This window comes from Apostichopus japonicus, chromosome 7, assembly GCF_037975245.1.
Source record: "Apostichopus japonicus isolate 1M-3 chromosome 7, ASM3797524v1, whole genome shotgun sequence".
Lineage (NCBI taxonomy): Eukaryota > Metazoa > Echinodermata > Holothuroidea > Aspidochirotida > Stichopodidae > Apostichopus > Apostichopus japonicus.
This window is the reverse complement of record NC_092567.1, coordinates 14299452-14327415: the sequence shown is the minus strand read 5'-3', so window position 1 is coordinate 14327415 and position 27964 is coordinate 14299452. Positions and strand designations below refer to the sequence as shown.

Genomic DNA, 27964 nt, shown 5'->3' with positions numbered 1-27964 from the left:
CAAATGGAAGGCCGGGTGGGGGGGGGGGGGACACCCCCCTAAAATCCAATATAAAAGAGTGATTGCGTCATTGGGTAAAGAACCTATGTCGTACCATGAAAAGTCATCAATAAAAGGTTAATTAAACCTTAATTCTCTGACACCTGAAATGCCCACCTCACACCAGGAAGGCTCAGGTATACGCGCCTGGTCTCATGGCCCCGAGGGGTCTAGTGGCGTATACACCGGACGCTCAAGCGTTTCTAGATATTTTGAGTTAAAAACACAAAATACATGTGTGAGAGAGATATATAGAGTACGGCGCGTGGGAGAGCCTATATATGTTAACGTAACAACATAAACAATATCGATCTGGTACTTATTGATGATTAGCCACAACAAACACATTGATTTATTGCAGGTAAAGGGGTTAAGTTGTGCAGCTGTTAGAGTAGCAGCTCCCTGGTAAAACAATTATTCAGAACTACTTACACACGCGCAATATTTGTATTTGGAATGACACAGCAATAATACTGACACGTGTTGCATTGCACGCAGTAAGACCCAAAACTAATGAACCGTGTACCGCGTTACGACGACAGGTTCTCCTTCATTTCTCTTGCAGAAATATAAACAATTTCCACAACGGCAACTGAGTAGACCATTTTAACCACTCAACCACACTAGCACAGACTCTCAGCATAGTGTACATGCACGGGTACAGGATAAAGTCGGCCACTGCAGAACCATGAATAATCTAGCCTTTTCTCCGTTGTTTGCTTTCCCTGTGTTGTATGCTGTTTACGTTTACGTTGGATCTGGATCGGCATTTGTTAACAACAGACCTATAATAGGTAAAACCTTTGAAGGGACTAACCTTATTAAACACTAACGGTATTATAACCTTAAACATGAGTCGGTGGACTCAATGGCTATACGTGTATCAATGTAATAAAGAATAAGTCCATAGAAGTTATAAAATTCACCTTCAGAGCAACAAACGACGGTCCCTTTTTCCAAAATATTAAAGAATAAGTTCATTGTATATCTTATCACGATTTTATAGGCCACAAAGGTGGATTTATAATATCCCCTAAATATATATATATATATATGTATTAAAGCATTTATAACCTAATTAAGTTAAATCATATTAACTTATAGGCTATACGTTAAAGTTTGTCGTGGTAATCTGTTGTGTCCTGTGTGTTTGTGTTCGTGTTGGGATTTAATCGTTAATTTCTTGCTACAGGAGTTATGACGCAGGAAAGCCCGTCTGATGTAAGTCAGTTTGGGTCAACTTACCTTCCAGCTACGTATGTCAAGTTCGTTGAGGCATCGGGTGCCAGAGTTGTCCCAATCTTGGTCAATCAAAGTGATATATACTATGAAAATATGTTCCATTCATTGAACGGGTATGTTTACATCTTTACGCTTACTTTTTTTTCTTCAAAATTGCAAAGAATGGTTTATTATTTATCTTAATAGCCTAGTAAAGTTAATATTATACTAGAAAAGGGCCGTAAATGTCGGATTCGATAATCAGCTGATAAAACGAACAATGTTTCTGTCTACTACGAGCACGTCGCGTGCTCGATTCAGTTAGTAAGAAGCGAAGTTTGTCAACAAAAGCGGATTCCAATGTAGTGCACCGACTGGGATATAAACCTTATGAAGCTAGATACTGTGCGACTAATTATAGAGAAATTGAGAGACTGTTATTGATACATGGTAAGTCATGATACTTAAGGGTTATAACATGCAAAAGACCAACTCAGAATATTTAAGATGACAAACCAAATAGAATGGAACCTAAAAGGTAAAAATAAAAATAAAAGAGATATAACAACATGAGAAATATCAAGTGTGGTATATCTACTACTCAATAGGTAGGACAACATGAGAAATATCAAGTATGGTATATCTACTACTCAATGGGTAGAACAACATGAGATATATCAAGTGTGGTATATCTACTACTCAATAGGTAGGACAACATGAGAAATATCAAGTATGGTATATCTACTACTCAATGGGTAGAACAACATGAGATATATCAAGTGTGGTATATCTACTACTCAATGGGTAAAACAACATGAGAAATATCAAGTGTGGTATATCTACTACTCAATAGGTAGAACAACATGAGAAATATCAAGTGTGGTATATCTACTATACTCAATAGGTAGGACAACATGAGAAATATCAAGTATGGTATATCTACTACTCAATGGGTAGAACAACATGAGATATATCAAGTGTGGTATATCTACTACTCAATGGGTAAAACAACATGAGAAATATCAAGTGTGGTATATCTACTACTCAATGGGTAAAACAACATGAGATATATCAAGTGTGGTATATCTACTACTCAATAGGTAGAACAACATGAGAAATATCAAGTGTGGTATATCTACTACTCAATAGGTAGAACAACATGAAATATATCAAGTGTGGTATATATATTACTCAATAGGTAGAACAACATGATAATTATCAAATGTGGTATATCTACTTCTCAATAGGTAGAACAACATGAGAAATATCAAGTGTGGTATATCTACTACTCAATAGGTCGAACAACATGAAATATATCAAGTGTGGTATATCTACTACTCAATAGGTCGAACAACATGAGAAATATATCAAGTGTGGTATATCTACTACTCAATAGGTAGAACAACATGAGAAATATCAAGTGTGGTATATCTACTACTCAATAGGTAGAACAACATGAGAAATATCAAGTGTGGTATATCTACTACTCAATGGGTAGAACAACATGAGAAATATCAAGTGTGGTATATCTACTACTCAATAGGTAGAACAACATGAGAAATATCAAGTGTGGTATATCTACTACTCAATAGGTAGAACAACATGAGAAATATCAAGTGTGGTATATCTACTACTCAATGGGTAGAACAACATGAGATATATCAAGTGTGGTATATCTACTACTCAATAGGTCGAACAACATGAGAAATATATCAAGTGTGGTATATCTACTACTCAATAGGTAGAACAACATGAGAAATATCAAGTGTGGTATATCTACTACTCAATAGGTCGAACAACATGAAATATATCAAGTGTGGTATATCTACTACTCAATAGGTCGAACAACATGAGAAATATCAAGTGTGGTATATCTACTACTCAATGGGTAGAACAACATGAGAAATATCAAGTGTGGTATATCTACTACTCAATAGGTAGAACAACATGAGATATATCAAGTGTGGTATATCTACTACTCAATAGGTAGAACAACATGAGATATATCAAGTGTGGTATATCTACTACTCAATAGGTAGAACAACATGAGAAATATCAAGTGTGGTATATCTACTACTCAATAGGTAGAACAACATGAGATTTATCAAGTGTGGTATATCTACCACTCAATAGGTAGAACAACATGAGATATATCAAGTGTGGTATATCTACTACTCAATAGGTTGAACAACATGAGAAATATCAAGTGTGGTATATCTACTACTCAATAGGTAGAACAACATGAGAAATATCAAGTGTGGTATTTCTACTACTCAATAGGTAGAACAACATGAGAAATATCAAGTGTGGTACATCTACTTCTCAAAAGGTAAAACAAATTGTCCAATTGGGATTATTTTTCCACATTTGTAAAGACATTCTTTTGTTTAATACGAATGCTAATGTTCATAAACGGCGACATTTTATATTTCTCTTATTTTTCTGTTAGTTTAACAATCGTTTGTTTGCTTAAAGGGAATTACACTTCCTAAAAACAGAGTTTCGATTCTCAACTTGATTTGACGAAAACCTTGAATTCATCTTCCAGCGTTTTCTCAACTCAGATGGCATATTGTCTTTCATTATGAACAAATTCTTGAAACTTTGAGTCGATAAATTAAAACATGATTGTTGACAAACAACTTGTTTTATTGACCTTTAGTTTTATACGACCTTGTTAAAGCAACGTCATTCTTTTCTTCGAATCGCTGAAGACCTCAAATCAAACTGAAAAGCAATTCCGTGTCGACACTATAGTGACGTCAGGACGTAGTGTCTGAAAGATAATCATATTGGAACACGTGTTAGGATTAGATAATATTTTCCTATAGTCACGTACATACACAAAGTTGACCAACGCGAAACTGGATCAGTACAAGCAGTTGGCCCTAGTTTAGTATGTGCACACAGTATGTACATTGCGCAGTTACACGTATCCCAGATTATAAGCAATCGCATATCTAAGTGTGTACACACAGATTTACATAACCTTCGTACCGTGCCTCGAGAGTCATATACGTTCGTGGTAATTCCGTTTGCGTAATCTTGAAGGTTACTGTATAAACAGAACGAACGGCAAGTTCTCTGACATTATATTGTTACCACGAATTCCAGTAGTTCACAATATCAACCCCATGTGGTTACCAAGGCAAACACTGTCAGATTAACTCATAAGATTTGTTATGACGGTATCATGCTATCGTGGTAAACATGTTAGACAAGAAATCAAATAGATTGTTCGGTATTGTGAAATGACAAAATGGTATTTAAGCGTATCACTGTTTTCTCAACATTTTATCTAAGTTTTATCCACTGATGTTGATAATTATTATTGATATACTGGTATTGAATCGTACTATATATACCTGACGTTTCGATCCTAACAGGATCCTCTTCAGAGGAAAAAATCCTTCTAGGATCGAAACGTCAGGCCAACTGACTTTTACACATTCTCTTACACAGGCTCTTTAGTGGATAAGCAGTTCCCTAACAGCTTTGTTTTATATTGAACTTAATATTGGCTGCTTGCTGATGAAACATGATGAAATTTATCCTATATTCTAAATTTAATAACCGTACCAGACCATGGCGTACCGTAGTGTTTTCCACAAGTAGAGTGTGTTTTTGTTTTTAATTTTAATTTCGTCACAGCCTTTTGCTGCCAGGAGGTGGACTCGATGAGAAGTTGATGACATCAGGCTATGGGAGAGCTGGGAAAATGTTCTACGATCTAGCAACAAAGGTGATGTTATATTAGGGGCAGTAGAAATAATTAATAAACAAATAGAAACCGAGAGAGGAAACGTCTTTGCTTTAAAGGGTGTGAAGACTCGCGCAAAAAGAAACGGCTAATGCCGGTAATCTGACCTAGTTTCGAATGAGGTGTAACAGAAGTGTTAGACTCCACCATCTATCCCAGAAAATACACAAACAGCTTGCTACCGTCGGTAATATGACACTAGTGTACAATCAGTACATACAGCTGCGGTCAATACCCACAGCACAGTGTACAGACGAAACAGCGATGGACATCTCTGGTCCAGCTCAAGATAACAAGGTATCAAGTTTCACTACTGTCTGCATTTTGTAGCGACACGAACAAAACGTCACTTGCAAGCAACGGAAAGTTAACTTTTTCAGATGGCCGCACGCGGTTTAGGGCGAGTCTTTAATGCCTTTAAGTATTTGTCATCTTAAGAAGCAATGACTAGTTAATAATCCCTGCGACTTACGTTAGACTGAATCATGAGAATACACACATGTGCACAGCGACGTAGCCAGGAATTTGAAAGGGGGGGGGGGACCACATTTTGCGATTGATATGGATTTTCAAAGTTGTAGGCACGACTATCTGAGCGGAGCGCCACCATCGGTTGGCGCGGAGCGTACAAGAAAATTTTTGGTTTTACAAACCCCCCAGATGGCCGGAAACGGCCCTTCCCGAATGTTCATTCTGGTTCCCTGGCCTCTTAATGCTAACTTGAGACACCTCATTCAATATCACTTTTAAACCCAAAAAACAAACGAGTTAAAATAGTACGTAATTCAATAATACATAATGTATTAAAATTAGCAAGGTACACAAGGGCGGCGGAAGCACTTTTAATCTGGGGGGGGGGGGCACCGACGTCAGAGGGCACTTTGCAGAAATTCGATTGGACTGATGCAGCCGGATATTTAGTACCCTTTATAAATCTTATTGTATTATCTTATTTGCGTATACAAATCACTCCATCAACGCCCCCCCCCCCCCGTCTTAGTAGTCTTACTTTTCAACTTCTGATACTTGAAGATACAAAGATAGGCCAGAAATGTCTTTGATACAACCGTAGCCAGTAATTGTCTTTGATACAACTGTAGCTAGTAAATGTTTATCGAAAAGGCTGTTTTGGAACTTGGAACGCCGATCGCGAAACAACAGGCAACAAAGTGCTGCAGCTCTATACATATAAAGTCTGTTAATCAACGATAGGCTTATTTGACTGTGGAATGTTCTCAACTGAAATTTTATCTGCGTAAACGGGTTCTTTAAGTAGATGTCAAAAAACTGAAAAGATCGTATCCTAGTCTTTTTCGGCGGGTAGAGTATTGAATGAAACTGCACGCGATACGAATGACAGCCTAGATGACAGAAGAATAGGTCACCTAATTTAGCCACAATCTTGCTACGTTCATTTCAATAGTTTTTCTGTCTAGACTCTTAAACTCGTCCAGCAAGCTTATGGATTTGAATTATGGGTGTTTTAATAAAAAAGTTAACTTGGCCAAAAAAAGTGTAGGCCCGGGCCTACAGTGCTACATACTGGCTACGCCCCTGATAGTTCTAAATTAGGATTAGATCTCTTACTGAAATATCGCTGACCTAATAAGGTGATCAAGAGTACAAGTTTTATGTAGAAAAAGGGCACATTTTTAACCTGAGGAAAAGTGGGGGGCGGCACTTGCCCCCTGTGCCCCCCGGTTCCGCCGCCCTTGAAGGTACATGTACAGAGTAGTCTTACTTTTCAACTTCTGATACTTGTAGATACAAAGATATCCCGGAAATGTCTTTGATACAACTGTATAGCTAGTAAATGTTTAAGTTAGCCTAATAAGAGAAGGCGAGAGCTATCCGACGATTGCCATCTGATGCAAATTTCTCAAGTGTTTTCTCAACTGAAATATTATCTGCGTAAACGGGTTCTTAACTACATGTTAAAAAACTGACAAGATCGGATCCTATAGTCTTTTTCGGCGGGTAGAGTATTGAATGAAACTATCGTGCTACATACTGGTTACGCCCTGATCATATGATATCATTATCAGCAGATTTAGTTTCCTGTTTAAATTCTTTTACATGTTCTTTTACATAATATATCAGAAAGACAAACATAGTGCTCTTTTACAAGTTTTCCAGTAGGATGATTCTTGTTTATTGTCCAATGTCTGGACTTTAATACATTTGACGAACTTAATTGATGGACAATGTAAACTTCCATATTTTGAAATACAGGCAGATATGCAGTGGCCTAAAAACAAATATCGTTATTGCAGTGTATTAGCAGTGTAATAATTATTTATAGGAAGTGCGTATCACGTACGATTGCTAGCTTAGCTTCATAACATGCTGTTCGTGCAACAACTTAGGACGACTCATTGAACGAACGTTGTCGACGTTGTTGTGCATACAGTTCGTGACATTCCATAGAGTGCGGTTGGGTAGGCAATATGTATTTTATTACGCAGTGGCCAACTGTAGGCTTGTAATTGGCTATAAGCTACATTTAGCTAATTGCATCTGCCAAACTAAGTAAGTAGTTGAATCAGTAGGCGTGAATGTTACTACGATTACAATCGAGTTAACGGAGCTGACGAGTATTTAATATCAAAAGAGCACTGACAAAATACCATGCTAAAAAACGACAGTTTAAAAAAAAATCGACACTGAAAGGGGGGAGCGGTCGCTCCCCCTGCTCCCCCCTGGCTACGTCCCTGCATGTGCAAAGAGCACACCACCAGATGAAAAATACTTCTCATCTTTATTTAAAACGAGACATTTTCAGTCATATCTTAAGTCCACTGAACTTGGATGTTAAGTTACATGGATTTACTTCAAAGTTTGCAATTTATTTTGCGATAAGTTGTCTTTTTTCTCTTAAAGATTCGTCACCAAACCGTATGAGTCCGAATTAAAAACAAAATGGAGTAGAAATGTTCTCTTTATGAAACCAGTCGTAGCTCAGGTACTTATGAATAGAACATGACCACTCATCTTCGTCATTCAAAAGTGAAACATTTTCAAAAGTCATATAACACCATTTTGCAAACAATGCCCATTTCTCTCAGATTCTGTTGAGTGCATAAGTAATTTCAATTTCACATTCCTACATCTTAGGAATTTCAAGTAAATGATCGCGAACGTTGTTTTCACATCATGGATAATGCATAGGTAGTATGCCGGGTGGGTGAATATGTGTGTTTGGGGTAGGAGTCAGTGGCGGAGCTAGGGGTATTGGTCAGGGGGGTCGAGAATAGTCTGTATGGGCGCTTTCGACACTATCTAAGCGGAGCGCCACCACATGTTGGATAAAAAGGGGTCAGAAAATTACACCAACATAATGTGACGAATGTCAATAGGTAGATGAGAAAGTAAAAGGGGTAAATAGCTGAAAAGGGCGCCAGCAGTCCATTTGAGTTCGTCAGGGGGGCATCCGCCCCCGACTGTATGGACGCTACGCCACTAGAGGGAGTGCATGGGGTCATACATTGACTTATCTACGGGTATAGTAAAGAACATCCACAGAGCTTCAGATGTTTGGGAAATACACAGAAAGGAACTTATTTAACTCAATTACGGTAACTTGTTTTGGTGTAAAACAGTGTACTCGTTGTTTTGTTTACTCTTACACAGGCTTTTAAGTAGATAAGCAGTTTCTTAACAGTTTTGTTTTATTTTGATATGTAAAATGAAAAGTGAAATCACAGTTGATTATTGTTCATGAGATATCGTTTTTTATGATGGGCATGTATTATTACTTCTGGCATCAAAGCTTATCCTCTTTTTACTTTTCTTCTTATTTTTCATTCCCCCCCCCCCAGAATTTTGACAAATACGGCGACGTATTTCCAATATGGGGAACCTGTCAGGGGTTTGAGTTGCTGTCGTGTTTGGCCGCTGGTGAAGATATATTAACACCTCTAGAGGCGGACAACGAAAATCTGAATATAGAAATGTGTCCAGGTAAACACTTAACAGTGATCTAAAACAAACGATATTCGTATATATGCTGAGTTCAACCAAATGATTAAAGGAGTGACATTTTTTCGACGTCTTTTTTGTATTTGCGATTTGGCAACGTTTAAGTATGGCGTTGTTATCTGTTATCTTCTCCTTGAAGTTGTCCACATTTTTACTGTTTTATCTCGTATTCAATTAGTTTGTGCTACGATAATGAAACCGAACACTGATGAAGGAAGCTACGAACAGAGGTCTTTAATAGTGTGTAATTAATCATTTTATTTGGGCCATGTCAACTAACACAATGCGAGTGCTGTGAGTCCCTGAATTCTTGGTTATTTTCAGTGACTTCGAGCGCCACGTCGGGCTCAGGGACAACACCCTTCTGAAATATTCATTTATTATTCTTATATTATATTATTATTATATTATTATTCTTATATTATCTCATATATTTCCCCGGGTCTCCTAATTGAGCAGCTACCCTCCTCCTCCTCCTCCTCCTCCTCCTCCTCCTCCTCCTCCTCCTCCTCCTCCTCCTCCTCCTCCTCCTCCTCCTCCTCCTCATCCTCATCCTCCTCCTCCCCTCCCCCTCCTCCTCCTCCGCCTCCTCCTCCTCTTCCTCCTCCTCCTCCTCCTCCTCCTCCGCCTCCTCCTCCTCTTCCTCCTCCTCCTCCTCTTCCTCCGCCTCCTCCTCCTCTTCCTCTTCCTCCTCCTCCTCCTCCTCCTCCTCCTCCTCCCCCATCCACGAGTTTCTCTCTCCAACTCTTTGTCTCTCGTCAGGCCGGGTTATGTTAATATATAGGCCTGTTTGTTGTATATGTTAAATATCCATAGGTTACCGCAATAGCCGAATTTTTGGTGATGCCGCCGATTGGATATTAGAAGCCCTCCAGAACGACGCACTTACTTTCAACTACCATAGTTTCAGCGTGACACCTCAGGTAATAATGTATATTAAACAGTGTGAAAGCTAAGCAAGGCTGTTTTGTTTTCACTGTTTTATGAAGTTTGCTACAATCCAGAGATGCTATCTTTCATTTCATCTTTTTCTCTCTATATTTTGTTTAAGATTATATTCTGCTATCTTAAAGTTCGACAGCACCTAGCCGATATGCCTCATATTCAGTACCTTTGCTGTGTGTGACAATCTCATCCAAATATGTTTAAAAAAATATTGAACACCCCTTTTCGTCTCCAAGATGTACACTTTTTGATAAATCTGGGGAAATTAAATATGTGCAAACTATGACGTAGAGTGTTGCGCTCATCAAAATTTGTTACTTTAGCCCTTAATAAGTTTAAAGGAATTGTCTGGTGGAAGATTTTGATACATTGTCTTTGTAGTTATTATTTTTCTCTTTCTAACCATGTAAAAATTGTCCCAATTCGACGTTTTCTTCTTGTAGAAATCTGGTTTTCAAATTCACCAGTTTCTCACCAAAAGTACCGTTTGTTCGAACGCTTCAATAAGGTGATTGACGTAGTGGTTGCAGATAGGCAAAACAGGCGACTTGAAGTTAGCACTCCCAATTCCGCAGCAAATAAACTCACGTGTAAGCACATTGGATTGCCTCATATATATAACGTACATATTCGCGAACGTATATACTACGATGCTCAGTTGGTGTACTTGTATAGCAGGCGCGTATCCAGGATTTTCTAACCCGGGGGGCGCGAATTACTATCTAAGCGGAGCGCCACCATCAGTTGGCGCGCAGCGTACAAGAAAATTTCTGGTTTTGATACCCCCCCCCCCCCAGATCACCGGAAACGGCACTTCTCGGGCTTGAAATGACCAACCAGATGTACACTTTTGGCCTGAGAACCAAGTATTTCCTAATAGTTTTTTTTTTCCATCCATAACCTTTTTAAAGAATGTCAACCCGGCACACGTCATGTTCGACCTGATCGCATGTCCTGTGGGTCTTTGCTTTTGTAGGTGATTCTACGTCGCGGCCCACAATACCCGTCAGCCCCACTTTTCAAGGTTTTAAGCCCCAAATTTGTTCAGAATTTGAAAATTCACATTTCTCGTGAATAAACTCACTTCAAAACATACCCATAATGTTGTACAAAATTTCATCTATGGACAACCTGAAATATAGAAAAACTACCTTCAACCCCTAACAGACCGGTCAAAATTGCACGAGTAGAGGGAAGTGTGATGCAGAATGTTGGTCATAAATTTTGGAAAATTCAGACACAGTTAATTTATTGGTGTACAAATATTAAACCTCTTATAACGGCTATTATAAAACTTGGTTGAAGGAAATGAAAAAATAGCAGATATTTCCGAAACCGAACACTACACACATAGGCGTAGGAGGCGCGGCGGCAGTGGCGGAGCTAGGGGTATTGGTCAGGAGGGGCGAGAATGGTCTGTAGGGGCGCTTTCGACACTATCTAAGCGGAGCGCCACCACTGGTTGGCGCGTAGCGCACAGACAAATTTTGAGTAAAGATACTCCCTAGATCGCCGGAAATGACCCTTTCAGGGCCTGGCTAATTTGCAGATAAACGAAGAATAGTGTGTCATCGCCAAATTACAGCAACAAAATGTGAGAAATGTCAATAAGTAGATGAGAGCGCAATAAAAAAGTCAATAATCTAGAATAAGTAAAAAGTGGTAAAGAGCTGGAAAAGGCGCCAGCAGTCCATTTGAGTCCGTCAGGGGGGGGGGGGGCATCCGCCCCTGACCGTATGAACGCTCCGCCACTGCGCGGCGGGGGTGCAGCCCCCTAATTCGCCATTACTAATGTAAAAGAGAGTTTTGACATAATTGGATCAATGCTTTTTATACATCTACATGAGACATGTCGTTGTTTACATTAGCATCCCGCGGTATACTGCGCAATTTGAACGGACCGTACGGTACATGATGGCATGCGATGTAATAACCGATGCTTGCTTATATGATATTGACATTGACACGTTGAACGCGCGCTTCGCGCGCGAAAATTTTTGGTTATTTTTTTCAGGCAAGTCGTACAGTTTTGAGGATTTTCATCCTGGAACGCCATTTTCATGCTCACTGATATGATGTGATATATGCTGTTTGCGTTACAAATTCGAACAGGCGCGTAGCGAGGAATTTGCCAAGGGAGGTACGAAGCCTGTAGGCAAATTATCTAAGCGTAGCGCCACCATAGGTTGGCGCGAAGCGTACAAGCAAATTTTGGCCGAAAATGTCTCCCAGATCGCTGGAAATGACACTTCCCAGGCCTTGTAAGTTGCATCTAAGCACTTTCTATTTTGAAATTACTTAGCGATATCATTTAAAAAAATGCTGAATGGGGGGGGGGCGGTCGCCCCCATCCCAAAATGCGTCATGTTTCCCGACGACACGGTCGAGTTCGAGACCAGCCACAGTTGGTTTCATAGCACAATTCTACACACGCGTTATGATAGACCATATATAGTATATATATAGATCATTAGTGAGAGAGGAAAATGGAAACGTCAAAAAAATGGAGTTTTCGGTGTAAGGGGTAGGGTGAGGCACACTTTTACGAAATTATTGATCCGTCACTGGCTACCCTTCAGCGCTGTAATGATGTCACTGTTCCTCTTTCTCTTGCCGGTGTCTTCGCGTTTTTCTTTTACTCCCTCCTTTTCTCCTTCTTCTCTCTTTCTTCTTTTTCTTTTCCCTTCCTTCCTCTCCTCCTCCTCTTTTTCCCCTTTTTTTCCTTTTTTCTTCTCTTTTTTTTCTCTCCTCTTTTTCTTACCCGGGGGGCGCGCGCCCCCAACGCCCCCCCCTGGATACGCACCTGTATAGCGTTACACATAGTACACTCACACTCAAACCACAGTTCATTAACTGTTCTTCGAAATCGCTGAAATAAAATTCACGGATCAAATTAACAGTAAAAGGAAACTTGTAAAGTATTCGTTAAACCGGAAGATGAAACTTGGCGGAATCGATGTCATCGCAGAACTGTCCGATTGTAAACGTTAGAGTAGGCTATACACGCGAACATTCTTCGCGCTGGAGCTGGATACCGCGATGTGTAAACAACGAAGAGCCTGCTGTTAAAACTTATCCTGTGTTTCACAAAGACCACGAAACCACCGATCTACTACATATATGGCGGCTTAAGGAGTTTTTTAAATCATATCTAATTTATAAGAAATTTCACCGGAAATTAGTGAAGAAATTGATCGAATCGTTGTCAGAGCAGAATGTAGCACTGAGAAGCTTAGGCTTCGCAGAACTGTCCGATTGTCAACGTTTGAGTATAGCCTACATGCGAACATTTTTCGCGTTGGAGCTGGATAGCGCGATGTATAGCCTGAACAACTCAGAGTCTGCTGTTAAAATTTACCTTGTGTTACACAAAGACCACGGAACCACCGATCAAGTACATGGCGGCTTAAGGAGTTTTTGAAAACATATCTAATTTTAAAGAAATTTCACCGGAAATTAAGGAAGAAATTTATCTGTATACAAACGCTGTTTTTGTTGTGATTACCGCATAGGTACTGTGCGGAGGGTGGGTTATGACGCAATCTGCTATGGCAGAGCTGACGTCACGTATTGTACTGTTCAAATCATATTTGAAATGTCTATCCATAACGATTAAAAAATCGTTTCTCTGTCAAACGCAACATTAGCGTTCTCATACTTTGACAACATGTTTGGAAAATTATTTACTATTTTTTAAGCTAACTTCTTTGGGCCACCAGACAATCCTTTTAACCCTAATTACAAGCCCACATATATCATTTGAATAATGTGATGTTCCTCTTTTCAAAGAAGGTAATAGAATAAAATCAAAGAAATCGCCTTAAACCACAAACCTTGTGTTCAGTGTCCTTGAAACGAAGGTTGCGAAAACTAAAAAATAACATAACAGAAAATTAGGCGGTTATTCCCTTTACAAAATAATTGGCAAATGTGTATCCATAAATGAAACTAGAATTAAGAAAAGACTTGTAAAATGGTCAATCTTTGATGAATTTTGATGGGAATTGCAGTTATTAACATGATTTCTAATGCCTATTAGAGTGATAAGGTCAGTTTTTACCTACTTGTCCGTAGACCATTAGAACCAGAGGCTAGTTTTGTTGATTAATTGACATGTCTATACCAGCTTCATACCCTGAGTAATATCTATAGTTGTTTCACTCTGCCTAGCATCAATGCACGAGTTAGTATGAGGATTTTATAATATAGTATATCAAGAGAGTAAATCATTTTAAGTTTGTACACTAACAGATTTTTATTTATTTCCTCACCAAAGGATTTTAACAATGCCAAGTCAATGAAGTCTACTTACAAGATGGTGTCTATCAGTAAGAACGACGACGGGAGAGAATTTGTCTCCGTAATAGAAGGTAATAAGATGAAGATGATGATGGTGATGATGATGATGATGATGGTGGTGGTGGTGGTGGTGGTGATGATGATGATGATGATGATGGTGATGATGATGATGATGATGATGATGATGATGATGATGGTGAAGATGATGATGATGATGATGATGATGATGATGATGATGATGATGATGATGATGATGATGATGATGACGACGACGATGATGATGATGATGACGATGATGATGATGATGATGATGATGATGACGACGATGATGATGATGATGGTGATGACGATGATGATGATGATGATGACGACGACGACGACGATGATGACGATGATGATAATGATGATGATGATGATGATGATGATGATGATGATGATGATGATGATGATGATGATGATGATGATGATGATGATGATGATGATGATGATGATGATGATGACGACGATGATGATGATAATGATGATGATGACGATGATGATGATGATGATGATGACGACGACGATGATGATGATGATGATGATGATGATGATGATGGTGATGACGATGATGATGATGATGATGATGATGACGACGATGATGATGATGATGATGATGATGATGATGGTGAAGATGATGATGATGATGATGATGATGATGATGATGATGATGATGATGATGATGATGATGATGATGATGATGATGACGACGACGATGATGATGATGATGACGATGATGATGATGATGATGATGATGATGATGATGACGACGATGATGATGATGATGATGGTGATGACGATGATGATGATGATGATGACGACGACGACGACGATGATGACGATGATGATAATGATGATGATGATGATGATGATGATGATGATGATGATGATGATGATGATGATGATGATGGTGATGATGATGATGATGATGATGATGATGATGATGATGATGATGATGATGATGATGATGACGATGATGATGATAATGATGATGATGACGATGATGATGATGATGATGATGACGACGACGATGATGATGATGATGATGATGATGATGATGATGATGATGATGATGGTGATGACGATGATGATGATGATGATGATGATGACGACGATGATGATGATGATGATGATGATGATGATGATGATGATGATGATGATGATGATGACGATGATGATGATGATGATGACGACGACGATGATGATGATGATGATGATGATGATGATGATGGTGATGACGATGATGATGATGATGATGATGACGACGACGACGACGATGATGACGATGATGATGATAATGATGATGATGATGATGATGATGATGATGATGATGATGATGATGATGATGATGATGATGATGATGATGATGATGATGATGATGATGATGATGATGATGATGATGATGATGATGATGATGATGATGATGATGATGGTGATGACGATGACGATGATGATGATGACGACGACGACGACGATGATGACGATGATGATAATGATGATGATGATGATGACGATGATGATGATGATGATGATGATGATGATGATGATGATGATGATGATGATGATGATGATGATGATGATGATGATGATGATGATGATGATGATGAAATATGGGTGGTTATGATATGGGGGTTGTATGGATGATGCCGATGTTAGTAGTGGTGGCGATGGCGAAGCCAGCGTTTTTGACAACAGTTTATTTAGTAATACGGGTATGATTTCATGCTAAGTAACTTTGTTAATGAATGCCTTCAGTCTGTATACATGTCTTCAAATCGAGTATAATGTAAATTAGGACAATGCGTATACCTATCGTCACTTGACCTTACACGCCCAACTTTTCCTTTTTTATTGTAGGGAACGTTTACCCACTTTTCGGTGTCCAATTCCACCCAGAGAAACCAATCTTCGCTTGGTCACCTAACACCAAAGTAAAGCATGATGCGTTGTCTGTTGCCGTTTCCAGATACTTCGGTGATTTCTTCGTTAGTGAAGGTATAACGTAATATTGTCTATTTATGTGGACTATCTAAGTTACAATTTTCTATATATGAATTTACAACGTGTGGATGCTGAATACAGAACTAAAAAATAAATACTAAAATGAGATTAAAGTCTGTCCAGAAAGCTATGTCATGTTTGTAAACCTACAGTTTTACATGTCCATATACACTATAGAAATATCGCCAACAATGTTATGCTTTATAACTCATTAAATTACCATTACGCATTCTGCTTTCTTTTCAGCTCGTAAAAGTAATCACTCTTTCAAGTCACTTGAAGAAGAGACAGCAGCGTCGATTTACAATTACAACACTGTAAACTTGAAAGGATTGGACAAACTAGATGACGCTTACTTCTTCAATTGATGATATGCCTATGTTAACGACTTGCGTACAAGGGCTATTAAATACTCCATGAGGTTGACTATGTTAAAGACTTGCGTACAAGGGCTATTAAATAACTACTCCACGAGGTTGACTATGTTAAAGACTTGCGTACAAGGGCTATTAAATAACTACTCCACGAGGTTGACTATGTTAACGACTTGCGTACAAGAGCTATTAAATAACTTCTCCACGAGGTTGACTATGTTAACGACTTGCGTACAAGGGCTATTAAATAACTTCTCCACGAGGTTGACTATGTTAACGACTTGCGTACAAGGGCTATTAAATAACTACTCCACGAGGTTGGCTATGTTAACGACTTGCGTACAAGGGCTATTCAATAACTACTCCACGAGGTTGACTATGTTAACGACTTGCGTCTAAAAATATGTCATACAGTGAACATTGGTCCAACAACCAGCTTCATAGGTCCAACAACCAGCTTCATAGCTTGTTGCTATGCTGAAATCAAAACTATCCTAATTGATTTATGTGTATAAAATATGCACTCACTCAAATAAAATGAATTAACTTCAGTTTTATCTCAGCAACGGAGGAAGCAATATGAATATGTGAGTTGAAACCAATGTTTCATTTGTAATATCAACTATTTAAAATCGTAGACTTCGTTATCCACAATAACATAGAAATGAACAAAATGTAAACAACTATATTGCTTGGTAATAATTAAAACAAATATTCAAAATATATGCAAATCTGTTTCCAAGAAAGTAAAACGTGTATCACTTATAGGACAGTTAGATAGATTAGTAGGATAAATATATTGCGCCTAAAGGAAACCTTACATCAAGGGCACAACCACATGTGTGAGGGTGGGGGGGGGGGGCTTTAACCTCCGCAGAATAAACAAGTGGGGAACTTATTTTCTTTATTTCTGATACGGATTCTTTGATGTTAAGGTGACGATAGCAGTAGCTGGGTATGATGGAATTGGCAATAGTTTGTCAACGGTATTTAGTTATACAGACATACAATATCAATGTAAGCACAACAGTATTTAGTTATACAGACATACAATATCAATGTAAGCACAACAGTATTTAGTTATACAGACATACAATATCAATGTAAGCACAACAGTATTTATTTATACAGACATACAATATCAATGTAAGCAAAACGATATTTGGTTATACAGCCATACAATATCAATGCAATCACATCGGTATTTAGTTATACAGACATACCATATCAATGTAAGCACAACAGTAATTAGTTATACAGACATACAATATCAATGTAAGCACAACAGTATTTATTTATACAGACATACAATATCAATGTAAGCAAAACGATATTTGGTTATACAGCCATACAATATCAATGTAATCACATCGGTATTTAGTTATACAGACATACAATATCAATATAAGTACCTGAAAGTATGATTATGGTTTGGGTATATGTGTATTTAGTTTATATTCTGTTTGATTATATATTGCCTTTGTCTTTCTTGGCGTGATGGTAAACTGTTGTGTAAGGGTCTTTGTTTTGAAAGCCATTTTATAGTAATTGTAAGCAGTTTTACGAATATTTTTTATAATTAAATAATTGATATGGGCAGAAAAGAAAGAGTCTGATTTTTTTTTTCATTCTTGTAAGAAATAGGCAAGAAATTACAGAAATGCCCAGTTGCTATGACTACGTGGCAAATTATTTATCTATGGTGAAACCGATTGAATGTCATAGTTACCAACTTTTTTTGGTACAGTTTCAATTGAACAAGTAACATCGATACTCTACGCGTGAGATTTGTGACTATATCCTCTCTTAGACTTACACATGTAACTTTTATCTTTCCCCAATCATATTTGATCTATTATTGAACAACATGTCACCTTCATCGACTCAATGGCTAGGAATAACAAAACCTGTAACATATTTTTGAAGCCCTGCGTCGCCGAAAACAGACTTGGCTGGGTACAATACGGTGGATTGTTGAGGGATAAATACGCCCAGCTTTTGGGTAGTTTTAACCTTCTATCCGTTGTCCTCATATATCAATACACCCGTAAGCCCCCTCCCCCTCCACCTCCCACCCTCCTCTCCCCGCACGCAGTCATGACATTTCTCCACCTCTCAATCCATCCACCTCCCTGTAGATCTGACGAGTCCATGGCTTCATAATAGCACGTTTTACATTATGTCAGAAGTTAGTGTTACAGAACACTAGTTCGAGGGTGTGAGTAATGTTCGTTACGTCATTTTGTTCCCGTTTCACAGCTCACACAGATCAAGAAGTTCATAAAGATCACAGATCAAACATTAAATTCACTTCAAAGAAAGCTCCGATGTCGTGAAGCAAAACTAGAAATTTAGAAGAACAAAAAGGGCTTATTATAAAACTTTAAACAGAGTGAGATTTCGCCTGCAGACTTTCAACAAGCCACGATGAACTGATATAATACTACACTGTATGTATTGGACATCGTAGTAGTATAGGATAATGAAATGTACAATCTCTCGTTGACGTGTTTGTATTCATTTACAGCATAAAATACGCACAACTGCGGGAATGAGTACTTTACAAGTATTATTTGGATTTAAAATCACTCATCACAAAAATAAAAGATCGAAGCAAGTTGGAGGTAAGTATAGGTAAATGCGTGGAAGGAAGGAAGCGAGAGAGGGCAGTATTTAACAACGTTATATAGTTCAGCACTAATTATGAGTGAAACTAGCTACATTTGCATTACATATGAGCACAAGTTTCATCTTTAAGTTACGATGTACGTTACCGGTTTGTATTTCTGCGGGACTTAAACTCTTCAAAGCAGATACAAAGACATAACAATAAGAATTTAGCGGAATTTTGTCAATGAGAACTGTTAATGCTACTGTCAACTACCATTATGTTAATGGAGCTCGTATGTATCATGAATTGTTTCTTGACATGAAATTCATAGCGACCAATTGAAACATGCCTATAGAACTACCTCATGTAGTAAAAACTATACAATAAATGGGTCAAACACTCCTGTTAGACACACTCCTGTCAGCGGAATAAAGTCCTAATAGGTGTAGGAACATATGGAAGGGGCGGGGGGGGGGGAGGGGGTTGAGTGGCTCCTCTATTTAAAGTGTGTGGGGTGAGGAGGGGATGTGCCCTTGATTAAGGATGCCCTCAACTGCAGTGCGATTTATTTGTAATACGAGTAGAAGACAATGAAATGGTTCATTGTTCGTTTCATATATTTCATAATGCTTCTAAAAACCTGGAATTTTGATGCAAAAGGTCAAATTCCTCTGAAACGCTGAATTTCGTACAGTTAACAAGAAAAAAAAAGTAGTCAGAGATATTTGGATATAAACTATTGGACAATTTCAATGTCCTATGTGTGATATCCTTCGGTATTAGGTAAGGGCATTTACAATAGAATGAACAAAGAGGCAGAGAGCAAACAAGAGACGTGTGTTTATTATGCTCTACGTACTATATTATAATCTTAATATCTGTCCGTTATCGTCCAATACATGTCTATAGAGTGAATTACATAAAGGTGGCTGTATACAATACTTTACATGTTTACCACATTACAATATGGGGTCCACAGTAGCATCTACAATACCAACAAGAGGGCCTTCCACGGAGTTTGAACTGATTTCATATGAACAAATTTTTTATTATAGCTACGCATTATTTTCTGGCAATTGGAGGAAAGTGCTACTTCCCATTTCCATGTGAAGGGTCCATGTCAATTCCATGTTGCCCTTGGAGTTATAGCAAAATATTAACTATAAATATGACCTTTGATCTTTGGTTCCGGGAATCTGCGGAGACACAAGGGTTCACCCCAAAGTACATTCCCACCAAATTTCAGAAAATCGTCCCATCGATTTAGGAGGACTTTTTGACAACAAAGTGGACACACACCCACACGTAACACACACACACGGACGCGTTTAGACCCCTCCGTCGGTCATGGACTTCCGTTAATTACTCTGAGCTGTAATAATAATAGTAATAATTTATTCATATATACAGTAGCGCTTAACATCAAAGAATGATCTCAAAGCACTTTACAAAATCGCATAAAAAATGTTTAACTTAAAAATTTTTACAGTATAAAAATATTGCATCCTAAAAATATTGCATCCTAAAAATTACAAAAAATAGATATCCTAACAATGATTATGAAAGCAATAAAATTCTGAAATTAAAGACGAAAGCAATAAAATATGACAGCACACAATAAAACTAATATACTAAACTATTACAGCCGAAAATTAGTATCAATAAGACTATCAAAATATAAATAGTAAATAAATGTTAATATACAACAATCAAAAGATGGCAAGTTATCACACCATGGGTGACCCCCGAGAGTATTAACCATTACCATGGCAACTGTATATGGCCCATCTGGCAAATGAACTACTTAATCTCATCATGCTCCTGATGGGAGGGATGTGATCAAATTTCTTCTGCAGGAGACTCCTGACACTACTCCTGTTTTCTCTCAATTCTTGGTCTCTACCAACTGTTTACACATATGCAATATTCCTATCGGATATTTGTCTGTTGAAACTGAGACTGTACATAGAAGAATCCTTTACGTGTTGTATACATTCATACATAGGAGTTCTAATCTTCAAATCTCACTAGTTATTTATTTTTAAGTTCAGACAAAACGTTACGTAATTGGTTTCTGAGTACAAGTTGTCGCGTCAACTTCGTTTTACAAAAGTATTTTGTGTAAGCACTTTTTTTTCTGCAAACGTCACTGTTTGATCTAAACTTACCCAAGTCTCTTATACCTAATACTCCTTTTGTCGTCGCCTGACTTCAGGTACTCATCCGTCCTGGTGGCTGAGAGCACTTTAAATAAACAGGGGTGTACATAACGTTAACAGGGTTAGTATACGATGGTACAGCTATTGTTTTCTGCTCCGTGTCCCTCCTATAGTGCAAACACTTTCTCTTCGGTCGGTAAACAGCAACGGACTATTGGCAGAAATTGATTTGCATGTCTATAGTTCCTTTGATTTCTAAATTTAGCTAACGTCTTCACATCTCATTGCGAGCATTTAAAGACTTAAACATTTCAAAATCATCTCACTTCCACGTCAAGGGTCGTTAGAGATAGATCGTAAAGATGGCTTCAACTACTGTATGTACGGTTCTCGCGTTTCTCGCTGTTGTTTCCACCGCATCTGCCCTAAAATGGGGACGGTGTAATGTTAAATCTCTCGTCGAAGACTTTAGTTTGGTAGAATTCCAAGGCGTATGGTACGAAGTCGCATACACCGACAACGTACCAGTGGCAACTGGTGCCCGATGCCAGTTTGGCGAATACAGGGTGTCCGGTATGGACAAGGTTTACTTTAAACTCGGTGCAGTGTATGACGATGACGACTCTAATACCACTTCCATCATAGAAGGCTACGCAAGCGTGGACGAAAAAGACCAAAGCCTTTGGACAGTCCAGGAAAGCCGATGTAAGTAATATTTTAATATAACAATCTATTTAAAATTAAAATGTCATTTGAAAGGGCAGTTCAATTTTTAAATTGTTTCAGATTTAATAGCAAAATGGCAGTATCTGCTTTCTTTTTCTTTCTTCCTTTCAGTTGGGGATTAAGATGGGGACGTAGCGGGGGGGGGGGGGGGGGCTCTGATCCTTCAGTCATGTCCAGATATCCATCACTATTAGGTATCACGATGTCTCAGAAGGGAAATGGTTGAAAGGGGTAACACCTTTAGAATATTTGTTGTGTTTGACTGACCAAGGCTTCAACGTTCCAAAGCCATTTTTTTTTATGTGGGCTTAACCTTTCATATATTGCTACAAAGAAAACACAAAGAGAAAAAAGGTAGTCAAGTATTGTCGCTCTGAAATTGTTGTTCCTGCTTGAAACATTTATCGTCTCATTTGACAAAGCAAGGGCGTAGGAACCGGGGGGGGGCTGGGGCGCCAGCCCCCAGTGAAAAATATGGAGGGTGGAAGTATCATTCCGCCTTCCCCCCCCCCCCCGCTTCGCAAGTCAGAAAACCCCTTTTTTCATTTCCAAATGAGAAAAAAATCTCATTTGGAGCACCAAATTGCATCTAAGGCCAGGTGAAAATGCAAAATTATTTACAAAATGGAAAGGGTGTTGAAGTGTGCTACATTACACCAAATTGCATCTGAGGCCACCTGGAAATGCCCAAAAATTCCAAAGGGGAGGGGGACACCCCCCTTAGACCCCTCCCCGGGCCGGCCATCAGTCTTCAGCCCCCCCCCCCCCACTCAGAAGTATCTTCCTACGCCACTGTGACAAAGCACGTATCTGAGAATATCTTAAGAATCCGAAAGGATAGTGGTTTTATTTTTAGTCTTCTAGAAATTTGAGCAGGCTCCAAGTTATATGAAATGAAACGGGAGTTGCTAGAAACTACCAAGTAATGGAGCTTGATCCATGCGATACGTTTGCCAACGCCACAGTGATTAGTTGTTTCGAGCACGCCTATAGACAACTGTTATGCATGTCCCTGTTGGTGTCCCATGCCGGTTGCACCCTTTTGAGTTGCAAAGTGGCATATCAGGCGCGTATCCAGGATTTTCTAACCCGGGGGGCGCGAATTACTATCTAAGCGGAGCGCCACCATCGGTTGGCGCGCAGCGTACGAGAAAATTTCTGGTTTGATACCCCCCCCCCCCCCCCCCAGATCACCGGAAACGGCACTTCTCGGGCTTGAAATGACCAACCAGATGTACACTTTTGGCCTGAGAACCAAGTATTTCCTAATAGTTTTTTTTTCCATCCATAACCTTTTTGAAGATTGTCAACCCGGCACACGTCATGTTCGACCTGATCGCATGTCCTGTGGGTCTTTGCTTTTGTGGGTGATTCTACGTCGCGGCCCACAATACCCGTCAGCCCCACTTTTCAAGGTTTTAAGCCCCAAATTTGTTCAGAATTTGAAAATTCACATTTCTCGTGAATAAACTCACTTCAAAACATACCCATAATGTTGTACATAATTTCATCTATGGACAACCAATATAGAAAATCTACCTTCAACCCCTAACAGACCGGTCAAAATTGCACGAGTAGAGGGAAGTGTGATGCAGAATGTTGGTCAGAAATTTTCGAAAATTCAGACACAGTTAATTTATTGGTGTACAAATATTAAACCTCTTATAACGGCTATTATAAAACTTGGTTGAAGGAAATGAAAAAAAATAGCAGATATTTCCGAAACCGAACACTACACACATAGGCGTAGGAGGCGCGGCGGCAGTGGCGGAGCTAGGGGTATTGGTCAGGAGGGGCGAGAATGGTCTGTAGGGGCGCTTTCGACACTATCTAAGCGGAGCGCCACCACTGGTTGGCGCGTAGCGCACAGACAAATTTTGAGAAAAGATACTCCCTAGATCGCCGGAAATGACCCTTTCAGGGCCTGGCTAATTTGCAGAAGAATAGGGTGTCATCGCCAAATTCCACCTACAAAATGTGACAAATGTCAATAAGTAGATGAGAGCGCAATAAAAAAGTCAATAATCTAGAATAATTAAAAAGTGGTAAAGAGCTGAAAAGGCGCCAGCAGTCCATTTGAGTCCGTCAGGGGGCGCATCCGCCCCTGACCGTATGGACGCTCCGCCACTGCGCGGCGGGGGTGCAGCCCCTAATTCGCCATTACTAATGTAAAAGAAACTTTTGACATAATTGGACCTCCATGCTTTTTATACATCTACATGAGACATGTCGTGTCGCGCAATTCTAACGGACCGTACGGTCAGGGGCGTAGCGAAGGGTTTGTTGTTGGGGGGTGTGGAGAATTTGATTTGCCGACGGATCTGGAAGTGATGACTGAAATGGGGGAGGGGTTTAAGGGGAGGGGGTGTCCCCCTCCCCTTTGGAAAATTTTTAGTTTTGAAACGTCCTTAGATGCAATCTGGTGCATATTTTAAGTCAAATTTGGCACGGAAGAAGCTCCCGTTCTCCTTTTCTCTATTCAGCTTCCCTTCTTTCTTCCCCTTCCGCTCTCTTCACCCTTTCTCCTTTTGCCGACAGACCCCAAATTTGCCGACAGCGACCAAATTATTGGGGGGGGGGGTGACACCCCCCACACCCCCCGCTCGCTACGCCCCTGCGTACGGTACATGATGGCATGCGATGTAATAACCGATGCTTGCTGATATGATATTGACATTGACACGTTGAACGCGCGCGAAAATTTTTGGTTATTTTTTCAGGCAAGTCGGACAGTTTTGAGGATTTTCATCCTGGAACGCCATTTTCATGCTCACTGATATGATGTGATATCTGCTGTTTGCGTTACAAATTCGAACAGGCGCGTAGCGAGGAATTTGCCAAGGGAGGGGCGAAGCCTGTAGGCAAATTATCTAAGCGTAGCGCCACCATAGGTTGGCGCGAAGCGTACAAGAAAATTTTGGCCGAAAATGCCTCCCAGATCGCTGGAAATGGCACTACCCAGGACCATTTGTTAGCGCGAAGCGTACAAGCAAATTTTGGCCGAAAATGTCTCCCAGATCGCTGGAAATGACACTTCCCAGGCCTTGTAAGTTGCATCTAAGCACTTTCTATTTTGAAATTACTTAGCGATATCATTTAAAAAAATGCTGAATGGGGGGGGGGGCGGTCGCCCCCATCCCAAAATGCGTCATGTTCCCCGACAACACGGTCGAGTTCGAGACCAGCCACAGTTGGTTTCATAGCACAATTTTACACACGCGTTATGATAGACCATATATAGTATATATATAGATCATTAGTGAGAGAGGAAAATGGAAACGTCCAAAAAAATGGAGTTGTCGGTGTAAGGGGTAGGGTGAGGCACACTTTTACGAAATCATTGATCCGTCACTGGCTACCCTTCAGCGCTGTAATGATGTCACTGTTCCTCTTTCTCTTCCCGGTGTCTTCGCGTTTTTCTTTTACTCCCTCCTTTTCTCCTTCTTCTCTCTTTCTTCTTTTTCTTTTCCCTTCCTTCCTCTCCTCCTCCTCCTCTTTTCCCCTCTTTTTTCCTTTTTTCTTCTCTTTTTTTTCTCTCCTCTTTTTCTTACCCGGGGGGCGCGCGCCCCCAACGCCCCCCCTGGATACGCACCTGCATATACATGAGTTACATGTTACGATAAATTGCAAGCACCTGATTTTGCTTTTCAGTTCGGAAGCTATCGCTAGATTTTTATTCACAACTTTATAATGTATTGTTAAGTACCCAATCATGGAAGCAAGAATTAGAGAAAAAGGAAACACACTTTATATAATACTTTGTATCAATACGAAGGTCCTATAAAATGAAATGAATTTGAATTCTGATATCTAAGCATTACATCTTGTTTTATTGTTGACTAGGTATAATGAAGATGGTAGGCTTACATAAGTTACATTAACATGATATATGCAACTGTCGTTTGAGCTGAGTTTAAAAGTTAATTTGCTCTACTTTAATTATAACGCAATGGAAGTCCCAGATTCTCGACCGCTTTTTTCTTCTTCTTCTTCTTTTGTGATTCAGTCGAACGTGCTATGAAGTACTGGATCGTGGATACCGACTACCGCACTTTCGCCTTCGTTCACTCATGCCAAAACATGTTCCTGTTCTGGCGCGAAGAATTCACGTGGGTAATTTCACGTACCAGGGTGCTTTCCGAAGACTCCATAGTTAATGTTCAAGGGAGGTTCATTGCCTCTGGTCTAGACGGGACATCCTTACTTCTCATCAACCAGGAAGACTGTACCCAAATAAACGGACGAGATTGAATCAAGAAGAGAAACCTATAGAGTATACATTTACCGATTGTGATGTAGAAGCTTATGTGGTTGATTTCTTCGTAGTTAGACCGATACCAATTAACCTTTTTATGTTTGATTTGTATGTACCGCGTTAGTACCACCTTATTGCCTTGTTATAGTACCGCTTCTCTTTTGGCAAACAACTACAGAGTGTTTGCAGACCGACAGTCGGAACCCCTGTTAACTGGATGGTGTTTCCATAAATAGGCCGAAGACATCCCCACAACGATGCAGGATTTTGTTTCCTTTATTACTTGATGAACTTTCTACGTTTTTAACAGAAGTCTTGCTATGATGGTCTTTCAATTACCGATAAGTGGGACAGTTTTAAAACAAATGCATCTTATAATCATTACGAAACCATTGTAGTAGCAGAAATCATATTACATTAACCATGTATACCGCATCCCTTTGTATTTTCTGGTTGCTTACGTCACTGACAACAGAAGTATATAACTTTCAACGAATGAGGTATAGTCGATGGTTCCCACGATAAGGGGAGAGGTAGGGGGGGGGGGGGATAAGAGGTAAGCGAACGGTATAAAACTGAATGATGTTCCTTTACTTGAATAGGTTCAATAGATTAGTGAGATTAGATTAGAACGAGTCAAAGAAGAAATTAATGAAGGATTGAACACATGCATGTAACAATGAATGGTTGCATGATTGCCTCGTTGACTGATTGTATGATTGAATGCATGTCTACTTGAATGAATAAATGCTTGATTGCTTGAATTAATGAATAAATGAATGCTTGGATTAATGATTGCTTGAATCAATCAATGCTTGAATCAATGAATGCTTGAATGAATCAATGCTTGAATGCTTGAATGATTGATTGCTTGCATTAATGAATGCTTGAATGCATGCATGCGTGAATGCTTGAATGCTTGCATTAACGGATACTTTAATGATTGAATGCATGCATGTTTGAATGTTTGATTGCTTGAATGAATGAATGAAGGTATGATTGAATGAATGAACGAATGGTTGAATGAACGAATGATTGGATGAATTATTGAATGAATGAATGAATGCATGCTTGATTGAATGAATGATTGAATGAGTGAATGTATGAATCAATGAATTAAGAAAAGAATGAATGAATGAGATAATGATAAGTAACCTATTTACATTTCTTAACCGCCTAAACTAACAAGTGGCGTAGTCTTTCCGTTTTCACCAAAATTACGAGACTGGTGGGGATGAATGTTTGGGGCGAGGGGAGATTTATTAGCTACCATCTTTCCCGTCAAACTACCCATACACAATGGTTCAAAATTCTAGCGGAGCCGGGACAGTCCTTGATCCCGTAAACTATTGCCGGGATCTCTCATTCGTTTCAAACGTTTAACATGATGGGGGTGAGGGGACGGGGGGTCTGACCCCAATAGAAGCTAGGATACCCAATATTTTTCGAGGGACCCAGAGAAAATCCATTTTTCATTTAGCAACTTTCTGTGTTTTAATGATGTTTTAATGCTCAACAACGTTTAAAGTGATGAAAAACCGAGGCAAACTCTTAAAAAAT

General features: G+C 39.3%; 2 protein-coding genes across 2 annotated transcripts; both read left to right on the top strand.

Moving 5' to 3' along the window:
* The first annotated feature begins 530 nt into the window (after window positions 1-530).
* Window positions 531-18261, top strand: LOC139969413 (gamma-glutamyl hydrolase-like). The gene is made up of 8 exons (XM_071974348.1): window positions 531-833; window positions 1232-1394; window positions 4912-5002; window positions 8839-8980; window positions 9815-9921; window positions 14220-14313; window positions 16136-16273; window positions 16526-18261. Exons 1-8 carry the CDS (start codon window positions 728-730, stop codon window positions 16645-16647), a joined length of 963 nt encoding a protein of 320 aa, XP_071830449.1. The 5' UTR covers window positions 531-727; the 3' UTR covers window positions 16648-18261.
* Window positions 18262-21692: 3431 nt separating this feature from the next.
* On the top strand, window positions 21693-26830 carry LOC139969414 (apolipoprotein D-like). The gene is made up of 2 exons (XM_071974349.1): window positions 21693-22128; window positions 26156-26830. The coding sequence occupies exons 1-2, from the start codon at window positions 21786-21788 to the stop codon at window positions 26398-26400; spliced, it is 588 nt and encodes a 195-aa protein (XP_071830450.1). The 5' UTR covers window positions 21693-21785; the 3' UTR covers window positions 26401-26830.
* The last annotated feature ends 1134 nt before the right edge of the window (window positions 26831-27964 follow it).